Raw genomic sequence first — 20016 nt, forward strand, 5'->3', positions numbered from 1 at the left:
AACTGTACCAGTTCAGCTGGCAAAATAAGGGTTGCATTTAAGGCACCCCAGAGGAGAAGGAGCTGCAGCTCTTGTACTGAGAAACTTCCTGCAGAGCCCACTTGATGACAACGGAGGAAAGAAACAGGAAGAGAGTGCCAAAAATAGACCAAATTGGACACAGAAGGAGGCAAAATTGGCAGTGGTGGCCAATGAAACAATTCAATAGACAAAACTACCAGCAGCCACTGTGTGGTGATAAAAGTGGAAGGGGAATTTCTACTTCTCAGATGGCAATGGAAGCAGGGGCTGCTGGAGCCAGCATCCTGCAAGTGCAGAGTTATTGACTGGACGGTTGTCCCTGCTGACATCAGCAGCCTGCCCAAGGCAACTCTCCAGTCAAAACATTTGCACTGCCATGATGCTGGTTATGCATCCTCCTGCTTCTGCTCTCTGATGCTTACAGTTGAGGATGGAACTCTTCTCCCCACTCAGTTGCCATGCCTAGTGTACTGCCTCACCAGCTGCCATTGTGTGATTTGTGCTTTAATGCAGGAATGAACATTAGGAAGCTCAGAAGCTACTGCTAGCTCTTAGGTTATCTGAAGTAACTCTCCAGGCATTTGGGCCTGCTTCTGCTTCCCTTTAACTTAATGCAAATCTGATGGGCTGGCTGGCTGGCTGGGACCTTGGCTGCACCATTTTGAATCTCTCTTTGAGTGCTCACTCAGGGTTGCCTTTATTTTCCTTCCCATTCATTTCTTTCCAGCTTCTTCTCCCACAAAGCAATGCTTCTTGCTCTGTTCTAGTCCTGCAGCAAAATTCTCTGGAATTCAGTGGTTTTGATGTTAAGACTCCCTTATGTTATTGAGGTTAGTTTTTGTGCAAGCTGACACTTTGTGCCTAGCACCTGCCTACCAGGGCCGGTGCTAGGGGTTCTGGCGACCCCACTCCAACCGATAAATTGCCCCCCCCATCAGTATTAATGGCAGGCTATGCCCCCCTTCTGCCAAACTCCTTTACAAACTGTTTGTTCACACGATGCTAATATACTATGCTAAATACTTAGCATCGTATGAATGAATGAATGAATGGAATAGCTTTATTTACGATCATTGATCAGATGTACAGCATATGAACAGGCTGTCATAGTCCAAGGGTTAATGTGATCAAAGCAAAAAAACCACACTTTAAAAATCTATTTATTTTAGAAAGAGGCTTTACATAAGATTACAACTTACCTTTTCCTGTTTTAATGTTTACGAAATTAGCAATTAATTCATTGATGTCTAACTGGGCACTTATATCGCTCTCAATAGCAACCATGGCAAGGCTTACAAGCCTTTCTTGAGAAATACTTGATAACAAGTAATTGTTTAATTATTTTTAACAATGAGAATTATTGCTCACCACTTGCCGCACTGACAGGAATTGTCAGCAATATTCTTAGGGCAATGCTCAAATTTGAGAATAAGAGGTTGTTTGAATGAATTTGAAAGTTTCATAAGTATTATGGAATTAGCATAATTCAGACTCAAAACAGATCTTTAAAGGTGCATAGCTCATTATACAGTTTGGTTGCACTGATGTCCTTATTATCACTGTTCGATAAATGAAGTTGCAAATCATTGCAATGCTGTTGGAGTTTTTCGTGGTTAGTTCCAGCAAGCTTATTTATGTTGTATAAAAAATTGAATTGATTGTTGTGGTTGTTATTGTTCAAATCTTTCATTGAGAGAAGTCATTGCAGCATCCAAAATTGTAAAGAAGAAATTTACTCAAAATTTATCCTCAGGTGATTGGGGTGATCATGTTCATGTTCATACTGGAACTGTGTAGTCTTTTTCCTCCCTCGGATTTGAGCATTGGCTTTGAACTCTGGTTCCCCCTCAACTTCTTGACAAAGTTGCCGAGCAGTTTTAAGCAATGACTCTCAGCTAGAATCAGTGCGGTAGTCGGAAATAAAGGCTTTCAAGTTCTCAATGGCTGTCAAAGCAGTGGCAACACTTTCACTGGTGCTCTGAAGTATCTTACTTGATGGGATTGATAGGATTCAACAGGGATTCAACATGTGGCAGGATGAGGGAACACAGGTATTGGAAATCCTTCAACTTGGTGCACAAAATCTGTGCTTCATACTTCGATTCTTTGTCATACATCTCGTCACTAAGTATCTCATACTCAGCATCATAGATTTCTCCAGCTTGGTGCCTGAGAGGCTGCAGAGCATCAATGCAACTTTCCCAATGGGTTTCTGAAAGAGATTTCAACGTCAGAGAGGGAATGTGCTTCTTGAGAACTGCCCAACACTTTGGTGATGATGAGAAAAACTTGTACACCTCTTGAACTGTTCCAAAGAAGCTGATAGTCTCACGGTTCACTTTGGCAGCATCATTTACCACTAAGTTCAGGCTGTGAGCTGCGCATGGCACGTAGAAAGTGTGAGGGTTCATGTTTAAAATCCACCTCTGCAACCCATTCCCTTTCCTATTGGCTTTGTCATTGTAGCCTTGGCCCCTCATATCACTAGTATTAAGATTCCAGGCATGCAGTTGATTGGCAACAGTGTCACACAAACCCTCTCCAGTTATATCGTACATGTCCAGGAAGCCTAGGAAATGTTCTTTGATGTCCACAGTGCTGCCGTTGCAGGAAACAAAACAAATAACTGTCATCTTCTGGGTGTGACTGATAGAGTGCAGTCCAATATTCTAGAATAGTATTTTGCTTTCTTGATTGCAGACAAAATCTTTTCAGTTATGGCCTTGCCCAAAATTGCAATAATTTCATTTTGTGTGTCTTTCCTCAAATAGTTGTATTTGGATTCCTGTCTTATGGCCCTATGTGCCTCGCCATGACAGGATCAAACTTTCCAAACAGTTCTACCAGTTTCAGAAAGTTGCCATTGTTTGTTTTGAAAAGCTTATCAGATGAGCATTGAGATCCAAGAAATTTGATTATTTCGATGAGCCTTGTAATCACATCCAACCAATGTTTTTCTAGTTCACACAGCCTTTGATTTTGTGAGTCAAGTGTAGTCTTGTCTGAGATCCTTTCTGAAGTCTATCCACATTTTCAAACGTTTCATATGACCAAGACTTGTTTCATGCATATGCGGTGCCTTGGATAAACCCCTCCAGTTATTGTAGCCAGTTGATACAAAACTACTGAATGAATCACTTGGATCCGTTGGTGAAAACAGTTTGCAGCAGAAACAGAACACGCAGTCTGTGAAAGCTGAGTACACTAACCATGGCCTTGGCAGTAGTTCACCGTTTTCCATTTTTCAGTTGTAGTACATGTCGAGTCCACTAGAGTTCATAGGATACAAAATGCCTTTTGAACAGGTCCTGATTATGTGAGAATAATTCTTATTTCGTAAAGGAGTTTTGGCCATTTTGAATTTTGCTAGCTCAAGTGCCAATAAGCCTGAAGTTGATGAAGCCAATGGTGGCTTTTGGCCTAAGCTATTCCTCCTCAAAGGTCTCTAAAGTATGTGGCAGCTCACTTCGCTCTTCCACATTCATTGCTGTTCCGTTTGAGAAATTGTCATCATCATCAATGAGAGTACATGAATTAGAAGTCACTGAATGTTGGTCGGCTATGAGCTTCTCAGTTGGGCTTGTTCCAGAAGTACTTGTACTTGGTAGGTCTTCTGCCTGATGGTGCTCGCCTGTCGCTTTCCATTGTTTGATATAATTGTCAAGTGCCCCAGCTTGTCTCTGGATGGCCTCTTCTTTTGCCACCTTTTCCCCCCGTTTTGACAACCTGAAAGTTTCTTTTTGTTCCATTACAACTACAAAAATGGAACAAAAACCTAAATAGCCAATAACTCGTAGCTCCACCCACAATAAGTGTTCCCTTTAATTTTATAAAACTGTAAGCAGAATGAGTTTTGTTCTGAACAGCAGTATCAAGGCAGTATGCGCACATGTGCATTATTATGTGCCACTACAGACAATAAAACATGTCCGTGCACATGTTTTTTTGTTTGCCCAGTTAATTTTAGATCCCGCTTAGGTTTAATCAAGAAGGTCCCACTCTGAACGCACATGCACGCACACTGCCTTGACACTGCCACCCAGAACAAAACTCATTCTGCACAAAGATGGGGGGGGGGGGGAAATAGAGGCAACACTGGTGCAGATACATTTTTCTTGCCTAGAAATGCTGTAGATAATTTTTCTTTATATATCTTCAAGTATCTTGACATTTCTAGAGAATTTGTCATGAATCTGTTAGCTTGGCTAACCCAACAGGATTTTATAACCCCCTTCAGCACTCCCCCTGAGAGTAATCAGAAAGCAAAAGCGAAACCAAATGAAGGAACATAAAAGGCTCACAAAGCAATTAGTCAATGGATTAAGTCCCCTGAACTGAAACTAAGTACCCCCCTCTAACACTAACTGAGTAATAAGTGGAAGGAAAAGACAAAACAAGGAATGAAACAAGTGAAGAACGCAGAACAAGGAATTAAGGGGGAAATGTTGGAAAGTACAGACAAGACAAACTGGGACACAGAAATGGTTGAAATTCAAGAGCACACTATCTGCAGCCAACGAAGTTGCAAACAGCATCCAAGCAAAGAGAGACTGTTGAATATATATGGCTCAAGAGAACCAGCAGCCAATCAGGCTTCCCTGAGTCAGCACTTTGGCTTTCTTTCTTGGGATCTCCTACACCTGCGTGACTCCCACTGAGCCTGCCTCTTGAGACATTGTCTTAAGACAAGTGAAATCCTAGGTTCTTCCCCATCAGAGATCATGTCTGGCAGCTGTTGCGAATCCTCAGCTCCAGAGTCTGGTTTCTCTGCCAAATCCTGTGGCTGTGCCTCTAAGTCCTCACTAGCTCGTAAAGAAAAAGTGATGCCCCTTTATTGTCCCAATCACGCTTCACACATCTGTTTTCTTCTTCTCAATTTATTTTTTCTAAACTGTTCCATTTCTTCTATAAGATCATTCTACTCCTTTTAATCTTGGGGGGAAATTAACTGCCATTTTTTTTTCTTAATTCATGAACAGGAAGCCGGGAGGTATTTTTTAACTGAGCTTTTAAATCTCTTTTAAAGAGTCTCTTTTCTTTACTACTCAGAGAAGAGTAAGAGCACTTTTTAGAATAGTAAAAAATTTAGAGCATACTTTGCATTTTAGAACATTAAATTCAAATATGAAGACCATCTCATCAGTTACAACATTAAGCAACTAGATTTTGGTAAAGGTGCACTATCACAGTTGATTTCCTGTTATCCTTCAGATATGATTTCATTATATATTATTATTTTACCTGCTCTTTTTACAAAGATCTCCAGTTTAGATACAATATTGTTCCCATGTGATTTCTCATCCAGGTGGCTTAAAAGGATTACACCTGCTTAGCTTGAGGAGTAGAGCAGCATCACATGTCTTCAGACCCCTCTCTGGAGAGTACATTGGAACCAGCAGTGGTAGTTCCCAAGAAGAACAAGCTCCATGAGCAATCAAAAGGTTTATATTATGCATTAGTCAAACCAACTTAAAGCCTTCCAAAAAAAAAAAAAAAAAGACAGACACTTGAGTCAAGACACCTGGGGCCATTCAAAAAGCAGTCTGCTCTTGTACTAGAACAACCAAAAATGTGGGGGGGTGGCAGGGTGGGAGAGAACTTGTGTGTTTCTACTTGAAATAATATTTATTGGTTATTTAGACATCACATATTTCTAAATTGTCAGGTCAGTATCCTGTTTTTAAGACATGCCTAAGGCACACGGCTGAATACTGAATAGAGATGGACAGTGAAATGGCACCAATTCCTGAGTCCAATTAAAGCCTGTCCCTATTGCCTCAGTGCCTATTAAACTACAGCGCTTTCCAAGCAGCAGCAAGATCAATCGAGACTCTTCTGTAGCACTCAAGGCAGCACCAGATTTCCAGATTTTTTTAAATAAATATATAAATAAAAATATCTTTTGGAGTTGGGATGATGTAAGCGGAAAACTGCCTAATACTTGTTATATGACCACTACTTGCCTTGCTGAATAGCTCCAAAACAACTGCATCAAGCTGATTTAAATAAAATATGGAAACCTGTCCCTATTTTTCTGCTGGCCGCAGGCAGGACCATCAAAAAGAGATCTACTATTTTCTTATTCTTTAGAACGGGGAGTCAGAATTTCAGTCATTTTTTGCATGACCTGCAGACAATGGGGGTGGGGGTGGGAAAGGTTGTCGAGATGTTCTGAATTTCAAAGAAGTACACAAACAAAGCCATTATGAAGTTCCACAGCAATCCTGGCTGAGGTTGGGCGTCTCACGCTAACCCCTCTCAGAGAACCCAGGACACTCAACCCAGCAAAGGGCTCTCCCCACCTCTTTTTCACCCCAGAGGAGGGAAGCAAGCCCTGCCTGCCCGCCCACCCGCCCACAGTGGTGCAAGGCAGAATCAGGGCTGGGGGGAGGACCCGGCAGTGGGTCAGAGGCGGCTCTCTCACCGGTTTGGCAGATGTCAAAGGACAAAAAAGTCAGCAATTCCACTTTTAAAAATTTGTCTGGAAGGCTTCGTGCCTTCTCTCCGCTCCCCCCCCCCGCCCAACTTAAAGTTCTTTACTCAAATGTAACGTTCAGCACAGCAGGCTAATCTCCCGCCTTCTCGCACTGGCCGCTCCTTCCCACTTCCCACCACTTTGTGCCTTCACGTCACTCACACTCTGCAGGCGCCCTTGCTGCCTGGGGGAGGGTGCCAGGTTTTAAGCAGAATAGGTTCTTAAGGGTGGGAGTATTCACTGCTGCTGAGTGCAGCAGGGCACAGGGGCACCCCATGGGTGGGGCGCACTGGGAATATGCCCTGTTGCCCTGTGGGCTAGTCCGAGCCTGCCCTGGAGTGAAGAAGGGAACCAGGGAAACAAGGAAGCTGAGCAGTGAGCTGAGGGAACAATGGGGGAAAGGCTCGGTGGGGGTGGGAGCAGCACATGCCCTCCCAACATCAGTGCCTCACCCTGCCATGTGGTGCCACCTCCCCAAGCCACTATTTTGTGCTGGTATTTCCTAAGCTGCTGGCAACACAAAAAAAATAACACCCAGAAGCCTTAAGTCTGCCCACCCTTGCTTTAAGGTTAACAGTTCACTTACGATGCTTCAACGACCACAGCCACGCCCACAGGTTTCAGAGCATCAGTAATGGCCAGGGCAATCTGTTTGGTAAGTCGCTCCTGGACTAAAAAAAATAAAGAGTGCTCTATTGAAAAAAGGAGTTCTCTGTTCATGAGAGGGAATACTGTTTTCACATGAGCATAGGTTTAAAGGACCCATGTTCAAAAGCAGTCAGGTTGAGTGAGGTTCATAGATTTTGTACATATGTCTGCTCTCGCTAATTTATTTAAAAGATTTGTGCATCCACATTTCAGTAAAAGCTTCCAAGATGACTAGCAACCATGAACTCAAACATGCAACAATGAGCATGAATTATTTTACCAAATGGGCACATTTCATTCTTGCATGAGAATAATTAAGGAACAATCTACTTTCAGAGGTCCACCCTTTATGTTTCTGCATGAGTGCCTGTAGTCTCCTTGATGAGGAGGTAAACTCACTCATGCAGAGACCAACAGAATACTCTGAGGATCAAACTACAGATTACATTTAAAGAGCAGCTGGATTCTGAGTGTTTCTTTTTGGAGGTGTAAATATTGCTTGCTTGGGCGGGGGCGGGGTTCCAACCTTTTCCTGCCACTCCATGGTCCAAATAAAAATTGTGCCTTCCAAGTGACACGGAGGAATTTAGAAAGCCGCCTTATACGAAGCCAGATCATTGGTCCATCTAACTCAGGTCTACAGAGCTGCTCAACTTTGGCCCTCCTGAAGATGTTGGCCTAAAGTTGTGCTGTCGAGTCAGTGTCGGCTTCTGGCAACCTCAGGGCCATGATTGTCTTTGGTAGAATACAGGAGGGGTTTACCGTTGCCATCTCTCATGCAGTATGACATGATGACTTTCAGCATCTTCCTACATCGCTGCTGCCCGATATAGGTGTTTCCCATAGTCTAGGAAACATACCAGTGGGGATTCAAACCGACAACCTATTGCTCCCTAGGCAAGTTATTTCCCCACTGTGCCATTATGTTGGCCTACAACTCCCATAATCTCTGGTTATTGGCCACTGTGGCTGGGGATTTTTGGAGTTGTAGTCCAAAAACAGCTGAGTGGCCAAAATTGGGCAGGCCTGGTCTAGACTGACTGGCAGAGACTCTCAAAGGTTTCAAGCAGGGATCTTTTCCAGCCCTGCCTAGCGATGTCAGGGACTGAAGCCGGGGCCTTCTGCCTGCAAAGCAGATGCTCTACTGCTGAGCTATGGCCCCATCCCCTAGCGGTTTCTGGAGGTTTCTCTTCCAGCTCCTCCAGCAGGGTCTTGAATTCACAGCCACCGGCTCTGCAGCCAGCCTCTCTAACTACTGAGCTACAGCAGCTCTTAAGGGAAGCTCTTCTGGGCACCAGTGAGAGCTTCCATCTCTGGGTTAACAGCAGTTTTGGGGCATGACATTTGTCAGAATCATGGTATGATGGGAAAGAGTTGGATATTTCCTTGCACCCTGTGGTGCTGATCCTGATTGTGTCCCCTTCCCCCATGGATGCCATTTATATTTTAAAAAGTGAACACACAAGGTAGCACCCAGACCTTTTGTGGAGTGGGGCTCTTCCAGTAGAAGCACCTTCCGTTCATGGCAGGAACTTCTGCTGAGGCAGTGCCTCTCCACTAAGGGTCTAGATCAGGGTGGGCAAACTTAGCCCTCCAGCTGTAGTGGAACTACAACTCCCATCTTCCCTGGCCACAATAAACTGTAGCTAGTGGGGATGATGGGAGTTGTAACTGAGCAACAGTTGGAGGGCCAGGTTTGAGTAGAGTGACTCCTCAATTAGGTATTGGATTGATAGAGGGAGATAACCAGAAAAAGGATACAAACCTTGCAGTCTTCGGCTAAATATTTCAACAATTCTGTATGGAGAAAAAATTGACACAATAAGAAAACAAAGAAAGCCCCACATAGCCTAATAAACAGCTGTCAACCCCCCTGCTGCAAAAACAAACCAACCATCCTGCAAATGCTAATATAAATTCTAAACAGGAAGGTGTGAACCTGTTTCTGAATACCCACAGGCTGCAATCCCCAAGCCATTACTCTTGAGAAGTCTCAATGAAGTCAATAGGACTACTTTGAAATAACTATAGGGTTGGCACTCCCCCACCCCATCCCACCCCACCCCACCCCCGACCAATCCGTCCTTTCACTAGCTCTGCTCCTATACTATTTACAGATTTTTAGCAGGTGAGCTTTTCTGACAAAAAGAGGAAGAACCTCACCAGACAGAATTTCTATGCAACAGGTTACCATTTAAATACATAGGAACAGTAAAAAAAAGCCATCCAGGCGGTTGGCTGTCACCACATCTTGTGGCAGAGAATTCCATAAGTTAATTATGCGTTGTGTGAAGAAGTACTTCCTTTCGTTGGTCTAAATTTCTTGGCAATCAGTTTCATGGGATGACCCCTGGTGAGCCAGAGCAATGGTCTGGCTTGGAGTAAGACAGCTTCCTATTTAACAACCCAGAGAAAATACAGGGTTATATCCCAATAGGAAATCTAATGTCTGGTTTTATGAATAAACATGTGTTCAGAGCACTGTTCCCTCTAAGGCGTGTGCACGTGTGTGCGCTCACAAGTTTCCGGGTGTCCGCTCACTTAATTTTAGATCCCGCTCAGGTTGAATCAGGAAGGCCCCACTCTGAATGCAGGTGCGCACGCACAGCCTTGATACTCCCACCCAGAACAAAACTCATTCCGCACAGAGATGGAAAAAATTAGAGGGACCACTGGTCCAGAGTTATATGTAAGTACAGTAAGCTTCATAAAAAGATTCCTAGAGGATAAAGCTAAAGGATTATCTAGTCCACCATCCTTTCCCCACCAGAATGGCCAGCCAGACACCTCTGGAAAAGTCACAGGCTGAGTATCTCATCCACTGCTGCCCCTGAAGCATTTCATAATCGAGAGTAACAGACACTGTCAGACCTCCATGAATTTGTCTAATCCCCTTTTAAAGCTATCTGCACTAGTGGCCAGCCACATCTCATGGCAGCAAATTCAATATAATGAATTTATGAACACAAGAACTTAAGATTAATGATAAGAACCTTGCCAGTTTGCTTAAACCGACCACTTTCTTCCTTGGTAAGTATCCAATGTGTACCTGAAAATTAAAAAGAAGATGCAGAATAATTAATACAGATTGGATTCACTCTGTCTCAACATAGCACAATTTTTCCAGTCATGATGTGAAGACAGATTTTCCTCTGGGCTTTTCACCATCTCACAGATAAACTTGTAGATTCAAAATACTCCAACAAATTAAGTTATGCTGCATTTGAGGCAATATTGTGATATTTCTGGTAGCACAGTTTGCATAGTGAGCAAACTGTGCATTTTGCTCACTATGCAAACAACAGTGGAACTGACCAGTGTATCCTGATGTGCAGAGAAAAACCTTTGGATTATTGAGCCACAAGTTCTGCTTATGAAAGACCAAGAAATCAAGATAAGACAAATATCATCAGCATAAGCAACAACTTTGCTTATTTTACTATCCCAAAATCTGGGTTACCTTAGAGAGGAGAGCTGGTCTTGTGGTAGTAGGGTCTTCCCTGGTTGCATAAGAATGCCAGACTTGATGTGTGAGCACTGTAAGATATTCCCCTTAGGGGATGGAGCCACTCTGAGAAGAGCAAACGCAAGTACCCTCCCTGGCATCTCCAAGATAGGACAGAGACAGATTCCTGCCTGCAACCTTGGAGAAGCCACTGCAAGTCTGTAGACAATACTGAGCTAGATGGACCTATGGTCTGACTCCGTATATGGCAACTTCCTATGTTCTGATCACCTTCTTCGGCATGATCCCTACTGCATATTAAGGTCATCTGGAGAGATCTGCCTCCAGCTGCCACTGGTATGTCTGGTGGCAACTCAGATTTGGGCCTTCCCTGCAGCTGCTCCTAGGAAGTGGAATGTGCTCCCTGCAGAAATTCATGACTCAGCAACATTACTGGCCTTCAAAATAGCCCTTAAGACTTACTTCTTTGGTCTGGCCTTCCAGGGTTTTTAAACTGTTTTTGAATTAACTGTTTTATATTGTTTGGGGGTTTGATTGTTCCATTTTAAATTGACTATGCCTTTGGTTTTTTTGTTGTGAACTGTCCAAAGCTGATAGATAGGGTGGTACAGAAACTAAATAAATAAATAAATAAATAAATAAATAAATAAAATGCATTAGTTTTTAAAGTGCCACAAGAGTCCTTATTTGCTGAACAGACTTGTAGAAAGCAGCAAAAAGAGTGAATTAGGACAATGCAACACTGTGTTTTAGAAGGAACTATATTGTTAAGAATCATGTCATCCTCCTAGCAGCTGAAAACTACAGTTCTGAAATCTCACACAACTCATACCTATTCCAAAATGATGTATGAATTTGCAGTGGTTTCAAAACTGAAGTGCCCATGTGGCCCAAGACCCAAGTGTCTTGGGTCACATCAGCCTGTCCAATCTGCTAAGATTACACTCCCCCAGAAAGAATGGGTATGTAGTTTGGACATTCCTGTGTCTCAGTTTGAAGCCTACTCTGGGAAGAGCAGAAGCAGCTTCAGGAGGTGAGCAAGCTTTTGTAAACAGAACAACATCAAGCCTCCCCGCCGCCCTTCAAACTAACTAGGAGGAGGGGAGATTTTGAGGGGCTGGTTTCTCTTTAAGGGAGAAGTCCTAGTCTCTGTGTTTGTTATTTGCTAGGGCTAGCATTTGCCAGGGCTAGCATTAGGGGCCACGTGGCATTCAGTTGTTCTTTCTCCCTGCCTGGAGGGGGTGGAGTCAGCTAGGGCAGTGGGAGGCCCCACATTCCTTGAAGCCTACTCTCTATATAAGAGGTGAAGGCCCAAGAGCATAGCAAACAGGGATAGCAAACAGGGCACTGGAATTTTGCAGGAGTTTAGCAGGAAGTGTGCGGGAGAGCCTGAAACAAGTCCTCATCACTGTTCCCTCTAAGGCATGCGGATGTGCATGCACTCACACATTTTTTGATGCCCGCTCAGTTAGTTTTAGATCCCACACAGGTTGAATCAGGAAGGCCCCATGCTGCTTTGATAATGCCGCCCAGAACAAAACTCATTCCGGACAGAGATGAGAAAAATTAGAGGGACCACTGGTTCCCGTGATCACAAGGAGACCAGTGGAGAAAAAAAGGTAAGTACAAATCCCTCTTTCGTAAGTACTGATCCATTCCTCATATTCTAATCCCTCCCTCATATACAGTAAGTACTAATCTCTCCCTCATATTCTTGAGAAAGACAGTTTGGACAGTTAAATAGTTGATCAATACAGCTGAGACCTATCTTTCTAATAAACTATCTCTAAATACTGTAAACTGCCAACAAAACCAGTTATGAAAACAGAAAGCCAGCAGGGGAGGGGGCACTTCCCAGTGCATTGCACAGAGTGTCACATGTATGACTATTTGCTCCATGGGCAGAAGCCATAGATGTGTGCTTGGTGCAAAGAGCACCTGGCTCTCAGGAAACAAATTTGTTCCCTCGAGACCAAGGTGGCGGATCTGGAGAAGCTCAGAGAGACAGAGAGGCATGCGGCCGCGACCTTCAGCGGCATGATAGAGGCATCCCACTCCAGGGCTGGTAGCTTCTCTGCTGTCAGGGAGAATGGAGGTCTCAAGCAAGGAGGACATCGGTCTGAGGGAAATGCTCCTTTAGAAGGGGCCCCTTCCGTGGATGACGAGCCCATATCCTCTCTCACGGGGGATACGCCTCCAGGGACTGGGGGCCTCCTTGTAGTGAGTGATTTGATCATTAGAGGTACAGAGAGATGGGTTTGTGACCCACGTACTGACCGCACGGTGACTTGCCTGCCTTGTGCGAAGGTTGCGGACATCACACAGCGACTGTTAGGCAGTGCTGGGGAGGAGACAGCTGTTGTGGTGCACGTCAGCACCAACAATGTGTAGAAATATCGAGAGGTCCTGGAAGCCAAATTTAGGCTGATAGGTAGCATATTGAAGTCCAGAACACCCAAGTTAGCATTCTCAGATATGTTACCTGTTCCATGCACAGGTACAGTGAGACAGGCAGAGCTAAGGGGTTTCAATGTGTGGATGAGACATTGGTGCCAGGAGGAGGGGTTTAGATTTATTAGGCACTGGGATACATTTTGGGGCAAGCAAGGCCTGTACAAAAGAGACGGGCTGCAATTTAACCAAATGGAACCAAACTGCTGGCGCTTAAAATAAAAAAAGTTGCAGAGCAGCTTTTAAAATGATAGCAATAGCAATAGCACTTACATTTATATACCGCTCTATAGCCGGAGCTCTCTAAGCGGTTTACAATGATTTAGCATATTGCCCCCAACATTCTGGGTACTCATTTTACCGACCTCGGAAGGATGGAAGGCTGAGTCAACCTTGAGCCCCTGGTCAGGATAGAACTTGTAACCTTCTGGTTACAGGGCGGCAGTTTTACCACTGCACCACCAGGGGCAGTGATGCCTGGGGAACAGCTGACCAGAGCTGAGCAGTATCTGGTTTGGCAAATGCCACCCTTTAAAGTGCGAGGGTGTAAAGGATTCTGATAAAACAGAAGGGGACAGAGCGGAAACACATAAACTGCAGACAGAAGTCTGTGCCAGCTGGTCAAAGAGTAAAAAGAAAGGGGAAATCAGGAGAGTCACTTCGCTCCAGAATGCATGGTGTTTACTCAAAACCACAATACTAGAAGCCGGTTAGATTGTATACCCAAAAGGAGGAAAGGTACCACTAAGTCCAGGAGGATGCCATCATGGCTAACAGGTAAAGTCAAGGAAGCCATAAAAGGGAAGCAGACTTCCTTCCGAAACTGGCCTTTCCAAATGAAAACAGAAAGGAACACAAATTATGGCAAAAGAAATGCAAGGTGACAATAAGGAGGGCGAGAAGACAGTTAGAGGAACATTTAGCTAAAAGCATCAAGGGCAATAACAAAAAATACATCAGATGCAGGAAACCTGCCAGGGAGGTGGTTGGACCATTAGACAATGAGGGAGTGAAAGGGATTATTGATATGGAGGTTGCGGAGAAGCTAAATGAGTTATTTGCATCTGTCTTCACGGCAGAGGATACTGAGCATATACCTGTTCCTGAAACAGGCTTTTTGGGGATGGAGGCTAAAGAACTGAGTCAGATAGAAATGACAAGAGATGATGTTCTAAACTGTCTGGAAAAATTGAAAACTAGCATATCGCCAGAGCCAGATGGCATCCATCCTAGAGTCCTCAAAGAACTCAAAGGTGAATTTGCCGACCTCCTTGCTAAAATATACAACTTATCCCTGCAATCAGGCTCCGTATTGGAGGACTAGAAAGTAGCAAATGTAACACCTATTTTCAAAAAGGGGTCCAGGGGCGATCTAGGAAATAACAGGCCAGTTAGCTTAATATCCGTTCCAGTCAAATTAATGGAAAACATCCTCAAGGATAAAATTGTAAAGCACATAGAAGAACAGGCCCTGCTGGGAGAGAACCAGCATGGCTTCTGCAAAGGTAAATCTTGCCTGACCAAGCTTTTGGAGTTCTTTGAGAGTGTCAACAAGTGTGTGGATCAAGGTGATCCAGTTGACATAGTATACCTGGACTTCTAAAAAACTTTCAGCAAAGTTCCTCTTCAAAGACTCTTGAGAAAACTTAGCAGTCATGGGATAAAAGGACAAGTACATGTGTGTATGTGAAATAAACCAATACAAATACGAATAGTACATGTGTGGATTGCTAACTGGTTGAAGGACAGGAAACAGAGGGTAAGGATAAATGGAGAGTTTTCACAATGGAGGGAAATAAGAAGTGGGGTCCCCCAGGGATCTGTACTGGGACTGGTGCTTTTTAATTTATTCATAAATGATCTAGAAGTAGCGGTAAGCAGTGAGATGGTCAAATTTATTATTATTATTATTATTATTATTATTATTATTATTATTACATTTTTATACCACCCAAAACTTAGTCTCTGGGCGGTTTACAACAAAATAAAAACAAAATAAAACACTCATTAAGACAAAAATTTGCAGATGATACCAAACTCTTCCGGGTAGTGAAATCCAAAATGGATTGTGAGGAGCTCTAAAAGGATCTCTCCAAACTGGGTGAGTGAGCGACAAAATGGCAAATGCAGTTCAATGTTGGCAAGTGTAAAGTGATGCACATTGGGACAAAAAACCCCAATGAAAAATCCCAATATGTTGATGGGATCTGAGCTGAACTGACCAGGAGAGGGATCTTGTGGTCGTGTTGGACAGCTTGTTAAAATCATCTGTCGGGGTTTCCTCCCCTCCTCCCTGAGACAGAGAGGTGTGCCCAGCCAGCCGGTAGAGTGCCGAGAGAAGCCGGGGGCTCCAGATGCCAGAACAGCCCCAGCAATTACCTCTCAGAAGCCAGAGAGGATTCAGAGAGACCTGCCACAGCTGCTGGAGGATGGGCAGGAGTCGTCCAAGAGGCAGCAGATTGGTGGAGAGGGACTAGCCAGGAAAGTAGCCCCACAGCTACAAGCAGCTGGAGGAATGATAAGGCAGGGGGTGGAGTTGGTGTCATGACTCAGACTTCTGACTCAGAAGAGTCAGAGCAGGAATGGGAGGATTTGCCTGCTAGTGAGGGCTCAGAGGCACAGCAACAAGATTTGGCAGGGAGACCAGACTCTGGAGCTGAGGATTCGGAACAGCTGCCAGACATGATTTCTGATGAGGAGGCAGCAGCTGGGATTTCACCTGTCTTGAGAAGATGTCTCAAGAGGGAAGCTCAGTGGCAGTCACGCAGGCGCAGGAGATCACAAGAGAGGAAGCAGAAGTGCTGACTCAGGGAAGCCTGATTGGCTGCTGGTTCTCTTGAGCCATATATATTTAGCAGTCTGTCAATTGCTCAGATGCTGTTAGCAACTTTCGCTGACTGCAGACCATGTGCTATTTTGAATTCCCAACTTTTCCGAGTTCCAGTTTGCCCTTGTTTGTGCTTTCCTACTTTGTTCCGTTAATTCCTTGTTCTGGTGTCCTTCATTCTTTTTTCAATCCTTGCTCTGTGTTTTCTTTTCAGTTATTACTCATTTATTGTTAGAGGGGGGTACCTAGTTCAGTTCAGGGGACTTAATTCATTTACTATTTTCTTTGTGAGCCTTTTATTTTCCTTCATGTAGCTTCGCTGCTACTTTCTGTTAACTCACAGGCGGAGTACTGAAGGGGGTTGTAAATCCTGTTGGGTTAGCCGAACTAGCAGATTTACGACAGTTGGGGAATGAGCCCCCTGTGGAAGCCAGGGATTGGGTGCCCAGGACATGTGCCTGGCCAGGGAAGACGGAGCCGGCCAAAAGCAGGGTGGAGGGTGGAGTGTCTGAGATGCAGGGATTTATTTAAGGCAGAGGCTGCTGAGAATGAGCAGATCAGTCGGGAAGGGGTTTGTGGGCCTGACAATCTCCCGGAGAGGGGCTCAGGCTTTTGGTTCCCACTGATAGGGGAAGGCAGGGAGTGAACAAACTTCCTTCCTTCCCCAACTCTGAGGCAACGCCCGCACCTATAATCCACTGTGAGAGAGTAGAAAGGGCACTTTGGAGAATTCCTCCTCCCCAAAGCTGAACAGTGTCGACTCAATGTGCGGCAGCTGTGAAAAAGGCCAGTTCCATGCTAGGGATCATTAGGAAGGGGACTGAAAATAAAACTGCTAATATTATAATGCCCTTATACAAAATGATGATGCGGCCATACCTGCAGAACTGCGCACAATTCTGGTCACCACATCTAAAAAAGGACATTGTAGAACTGGAAAAGGTGAAGAAGAGGGCAACCAAGATGATCGGGGCCTAGAGCACCTTTCTTATGAGGCAAGGCTACGACACCTGGGGCTTTTTAGTTTAGAAAAAAGACGACTGTTGGGAAACATGATAGAGATTTATAAAATCATGCATAGTGTGGAGAAAGTGGATAGAGAGAAATTGTTCTCCCTCTCACATAACACTAGAACCAGGGGTCATCCCATGAAATTGATTGCCAGGAAATCTAGGACCAACAAATGGAAGTACTTTTTCATACAACGCATAATCAACATCTGGGATTCTCTGCCACGAGATGTGGTGACAGCCAGCAACCTGGATGGCTTTAAGAGGAGTCTGAATAACTTTATGGAGGAGAGGTCTATCATCGGCTACTAGCTGGAGGGCTATAGGCCACCTCCAGCCTCAACGGCAGAATGCCTCTGAGTACCAGTTGCAGGGGAGTAATGGCAGGAGAGAGGGCATGCCCTCAACTCCTGCCTGTAGGCTTCCAGCGGCATCTGGCGGGCCATTGTGTGAAACAGGATGCTGGACTGGATGGGCCTTGGGCCTGATCCAGCAGGGCTGTTCTTATGTTCTTATGAGAGGTCTATCAACGGCTACTAGTCAGAGGGCTATAGGCCACCTCCAGCCTCAAAGGCAGGATGCCTCTGAGTTCCAGGTGCAGGGGAGTAATAGCAGGAGAGAGGGCATGCCCTCAACTCCTGCCTGTAGTCTTCCAGCGGCATCTGGTGGGCATTGTGTGAAACAGGATGCTGGACTAGATGGGCCTTGGGCCTGATCCAGCAGGGCTGTTCTTATCTTCTTATGGGGATGCTCTTGGATCCTGGTCCCACCCTGATTGAAACCAAGATGTCAAATCTAACTGCAGGGGTTGGCAGGGTGGGGTGGGGATACTTCTTCACTTCTGTTGCTAAGTTCATAGCTTACTACAGTCCAAGTTTGCATGATGGATTTCAGCTAACTGAAGTCCAGCCTGCAAAAGTTGTTGTTATCCAAAAAACTCTGAAACATAAAGAAATCTTAGAATTCTTGAAGGAGAGAGCAAACTGGTCCAAAACAGTGCATCATGGGTAACAGCCATGCAATATTTCTTCTTTGGCCAGTGAGCACTCCTCTCCTCCGGGGCATGGTGCAGACACCTCTGGGACAATCTACCATTGCCCAATGGGAAGGAAGTCTACTAGCCAGGGGTGAAGAAGCTCATCAGTCTCTAGGCCAAGATCTTGGGGCTGGGTAATTATGTCATGGTTTCACAGAGAAGCTCTCAAGTCTAAAGCAACTTGGCTGAGGAATATCCAGTCCCATTCTCCCACATGTCTGAAGAGACTGGCCACTGCTACCTTAGATAGCAATGAGATATTAAGATATCTCAGGAGAACAATACCTTGCCAAAGAAAGGTACCAAGTGATGTTCACAAAGGGAAAACATATCAATGTCTTTCACGATCACCATCTCATCATGGTCCTCATCGAAAACTGCATCATTGAGTATGTCTGAAAAGACAAAATGGAAGCCACTCAGGAAAATGAAGGGGAAATAATGAACCTTTCCCATCTAAAACACAGCATAAGTATTAACAGACAGGAGATCTTTAGCCGAGATTAAGTTAAAAAAAAGTTGGGGCAGGCTTGGAAAAACATTTCAAATTCCTAGAAGCCAAGCCCTGTAGGGAGCTGCAAAAATATCTAAATTTCTAGGTTCCAATGTCACATCTTTAAGAGCCTGGCAAAATGCTTGCGGATTTTCCAGTCCTGGTTTAGGGAAGGGGACTATTCTAGTCTTAAAGGGGAAAAGGAAAGTTGTGCCATCGAGTGAGCATTTCATTGTGCTCTCTCCCATTTCATGTTCCTCAGCCACATTCCACCTCAAACTCTACGCTTTGAAACAAGGATTGTGTTTATATATCGAAAGGTGCATATGGATTTGGAACATATTACATATGTCAGTTTTCAACTTCTACTGATCTATAAACCCTGTTCTCTCATATTAAAATTAATTAATTAATTAATTAATTAATTAATTAAAATAAAAACAGTTCCCAGCTGGTAATGAATGAATGCATCATAGAAATAATCCAGGCATCCCGGGTACAAGATAATGGTTTTAACAGTATTTCTAAGCAATATGCTTCTGGGCAGCAGCAAAGTAAAGAAAAAAAGAAACTGAATATAAGTAGCGATTAATGAGATTCTGGAGTGAAACTGTCAGAAGAATTTATATTTGCTGTGTTATTAGAGCACTGATTGTAAAGAATAAAGATATATAAAATAAATAATGAGACACAACTTGCTGGGTCAACTTTTACTGCGGAGAATGTGCACGTTTTTGAGTTTTATAGTTAATCAGGATTCTGTAGACTTTTCACTGATGAAGAGATGGTCAAGGGTGAAAACTGATAATTCAAGACTTTCTTGATAGACACTGAAAAATAGTTTGCATTGTGTATTAGCAATAAGAAGTAAACTGCAGGCTTAGAGCCCAGCCCTTTAACATCTTATCATGTTTCTTTCATGCAAAAGTCTGATCCTGTTACCAGTGAGGTATGTGGTAAAACTCTCATCATTTGGGACCTGCTGAATTGCAAGTGTTGATATTCTACATTTACAAATACTTAACACTTCTAAGATATCCTTAAAATTTTTGGCACATTGGTATTTGTGCCCCAGTCATATGTCCAAGAAATATCCCAGACACTGGAAAAGAACTGAGGGGTGTGTGGCGGGGGGGTGGATTTATTTCGTACTTTCATTGTTGGTCGGCTTGTCCCAGGATGTAAATTTTGGGGCAGATATCATAAGATATGCTAAAAATGTAGTGGAATATGCTATTTTGACTGACCCAATGCAGATTCTACTGAGCTATATACAATGAGAGAAAATGTCAGAAAGGAGTTATAACTCTGCTCTTCACAGCATCTGTGTTCCAAATGGCCACCAGGAAGAAGATGGAAGAAAGGTGAAAAAGCCAGGTGAAGAAAGCCTCCAAGAAGTCTGATACAATAAAGTGTGGGAAATCTAATAATGAATAGGAGTTAAATTCAAATCACAGCCATTTCAAATTCTAGGTATTCAGGGAACTTTGGGGAGAGACAGTCCCTTCCTTACATATACAGATATACCATTTCAATTTGCAAAGCCTTTTCTCATCTTAATTCATCAAGCCACTGTTATTTCTAGATCA

General features: G+C 43.9%; 1 protein-coding gene across 1 annotated transcript in view; it reads right to left on the reverse strand.

The window, feature by feature from the left end:
* The window catches only part of LOC128352101 (GTP cyclohydrolase 1-like), a 31747-nt gene that overhangs the window by 3538 nt on the left and 8193 nt on the right, over window positions 1-20016 (reverse strand). Inside the window, exons 2-5 of the mRNA XM_053312333.1 lie at window positions 18220-18329; window positions 10138-10193; window positions 8910-8941; window positions 7083-7167 (exon numbers count right to left, since the gene is read on the reverse strand). Coding sequence (XP_053168308.1) covers window positions 7083-7167; window positions 8910-8941; window positions 10138-10193; window positions 18220-18329 — 283 coding nt within the window. The remainder of the gene's footprint in view (window positions 1-7082; window positions 7168-8909; window positions 8942-10137; window positions 10194-18219; window positions 18330-20016) is intronic.

Source organism: Hemicordylus capensis, chromosome 1 (assembly GCF_027244095.1).
Source record: "Hemicordylus capensis ecotype Gifberg chromosome 1, rHemCap1.1.pri, whole genome shotgun sequence".
NCBI lineage: Eukaryota > Metazoa > Chordata > Lepidosauria > Squamata > Cordylidae > Hemicordylus > Hemicordylus capensis.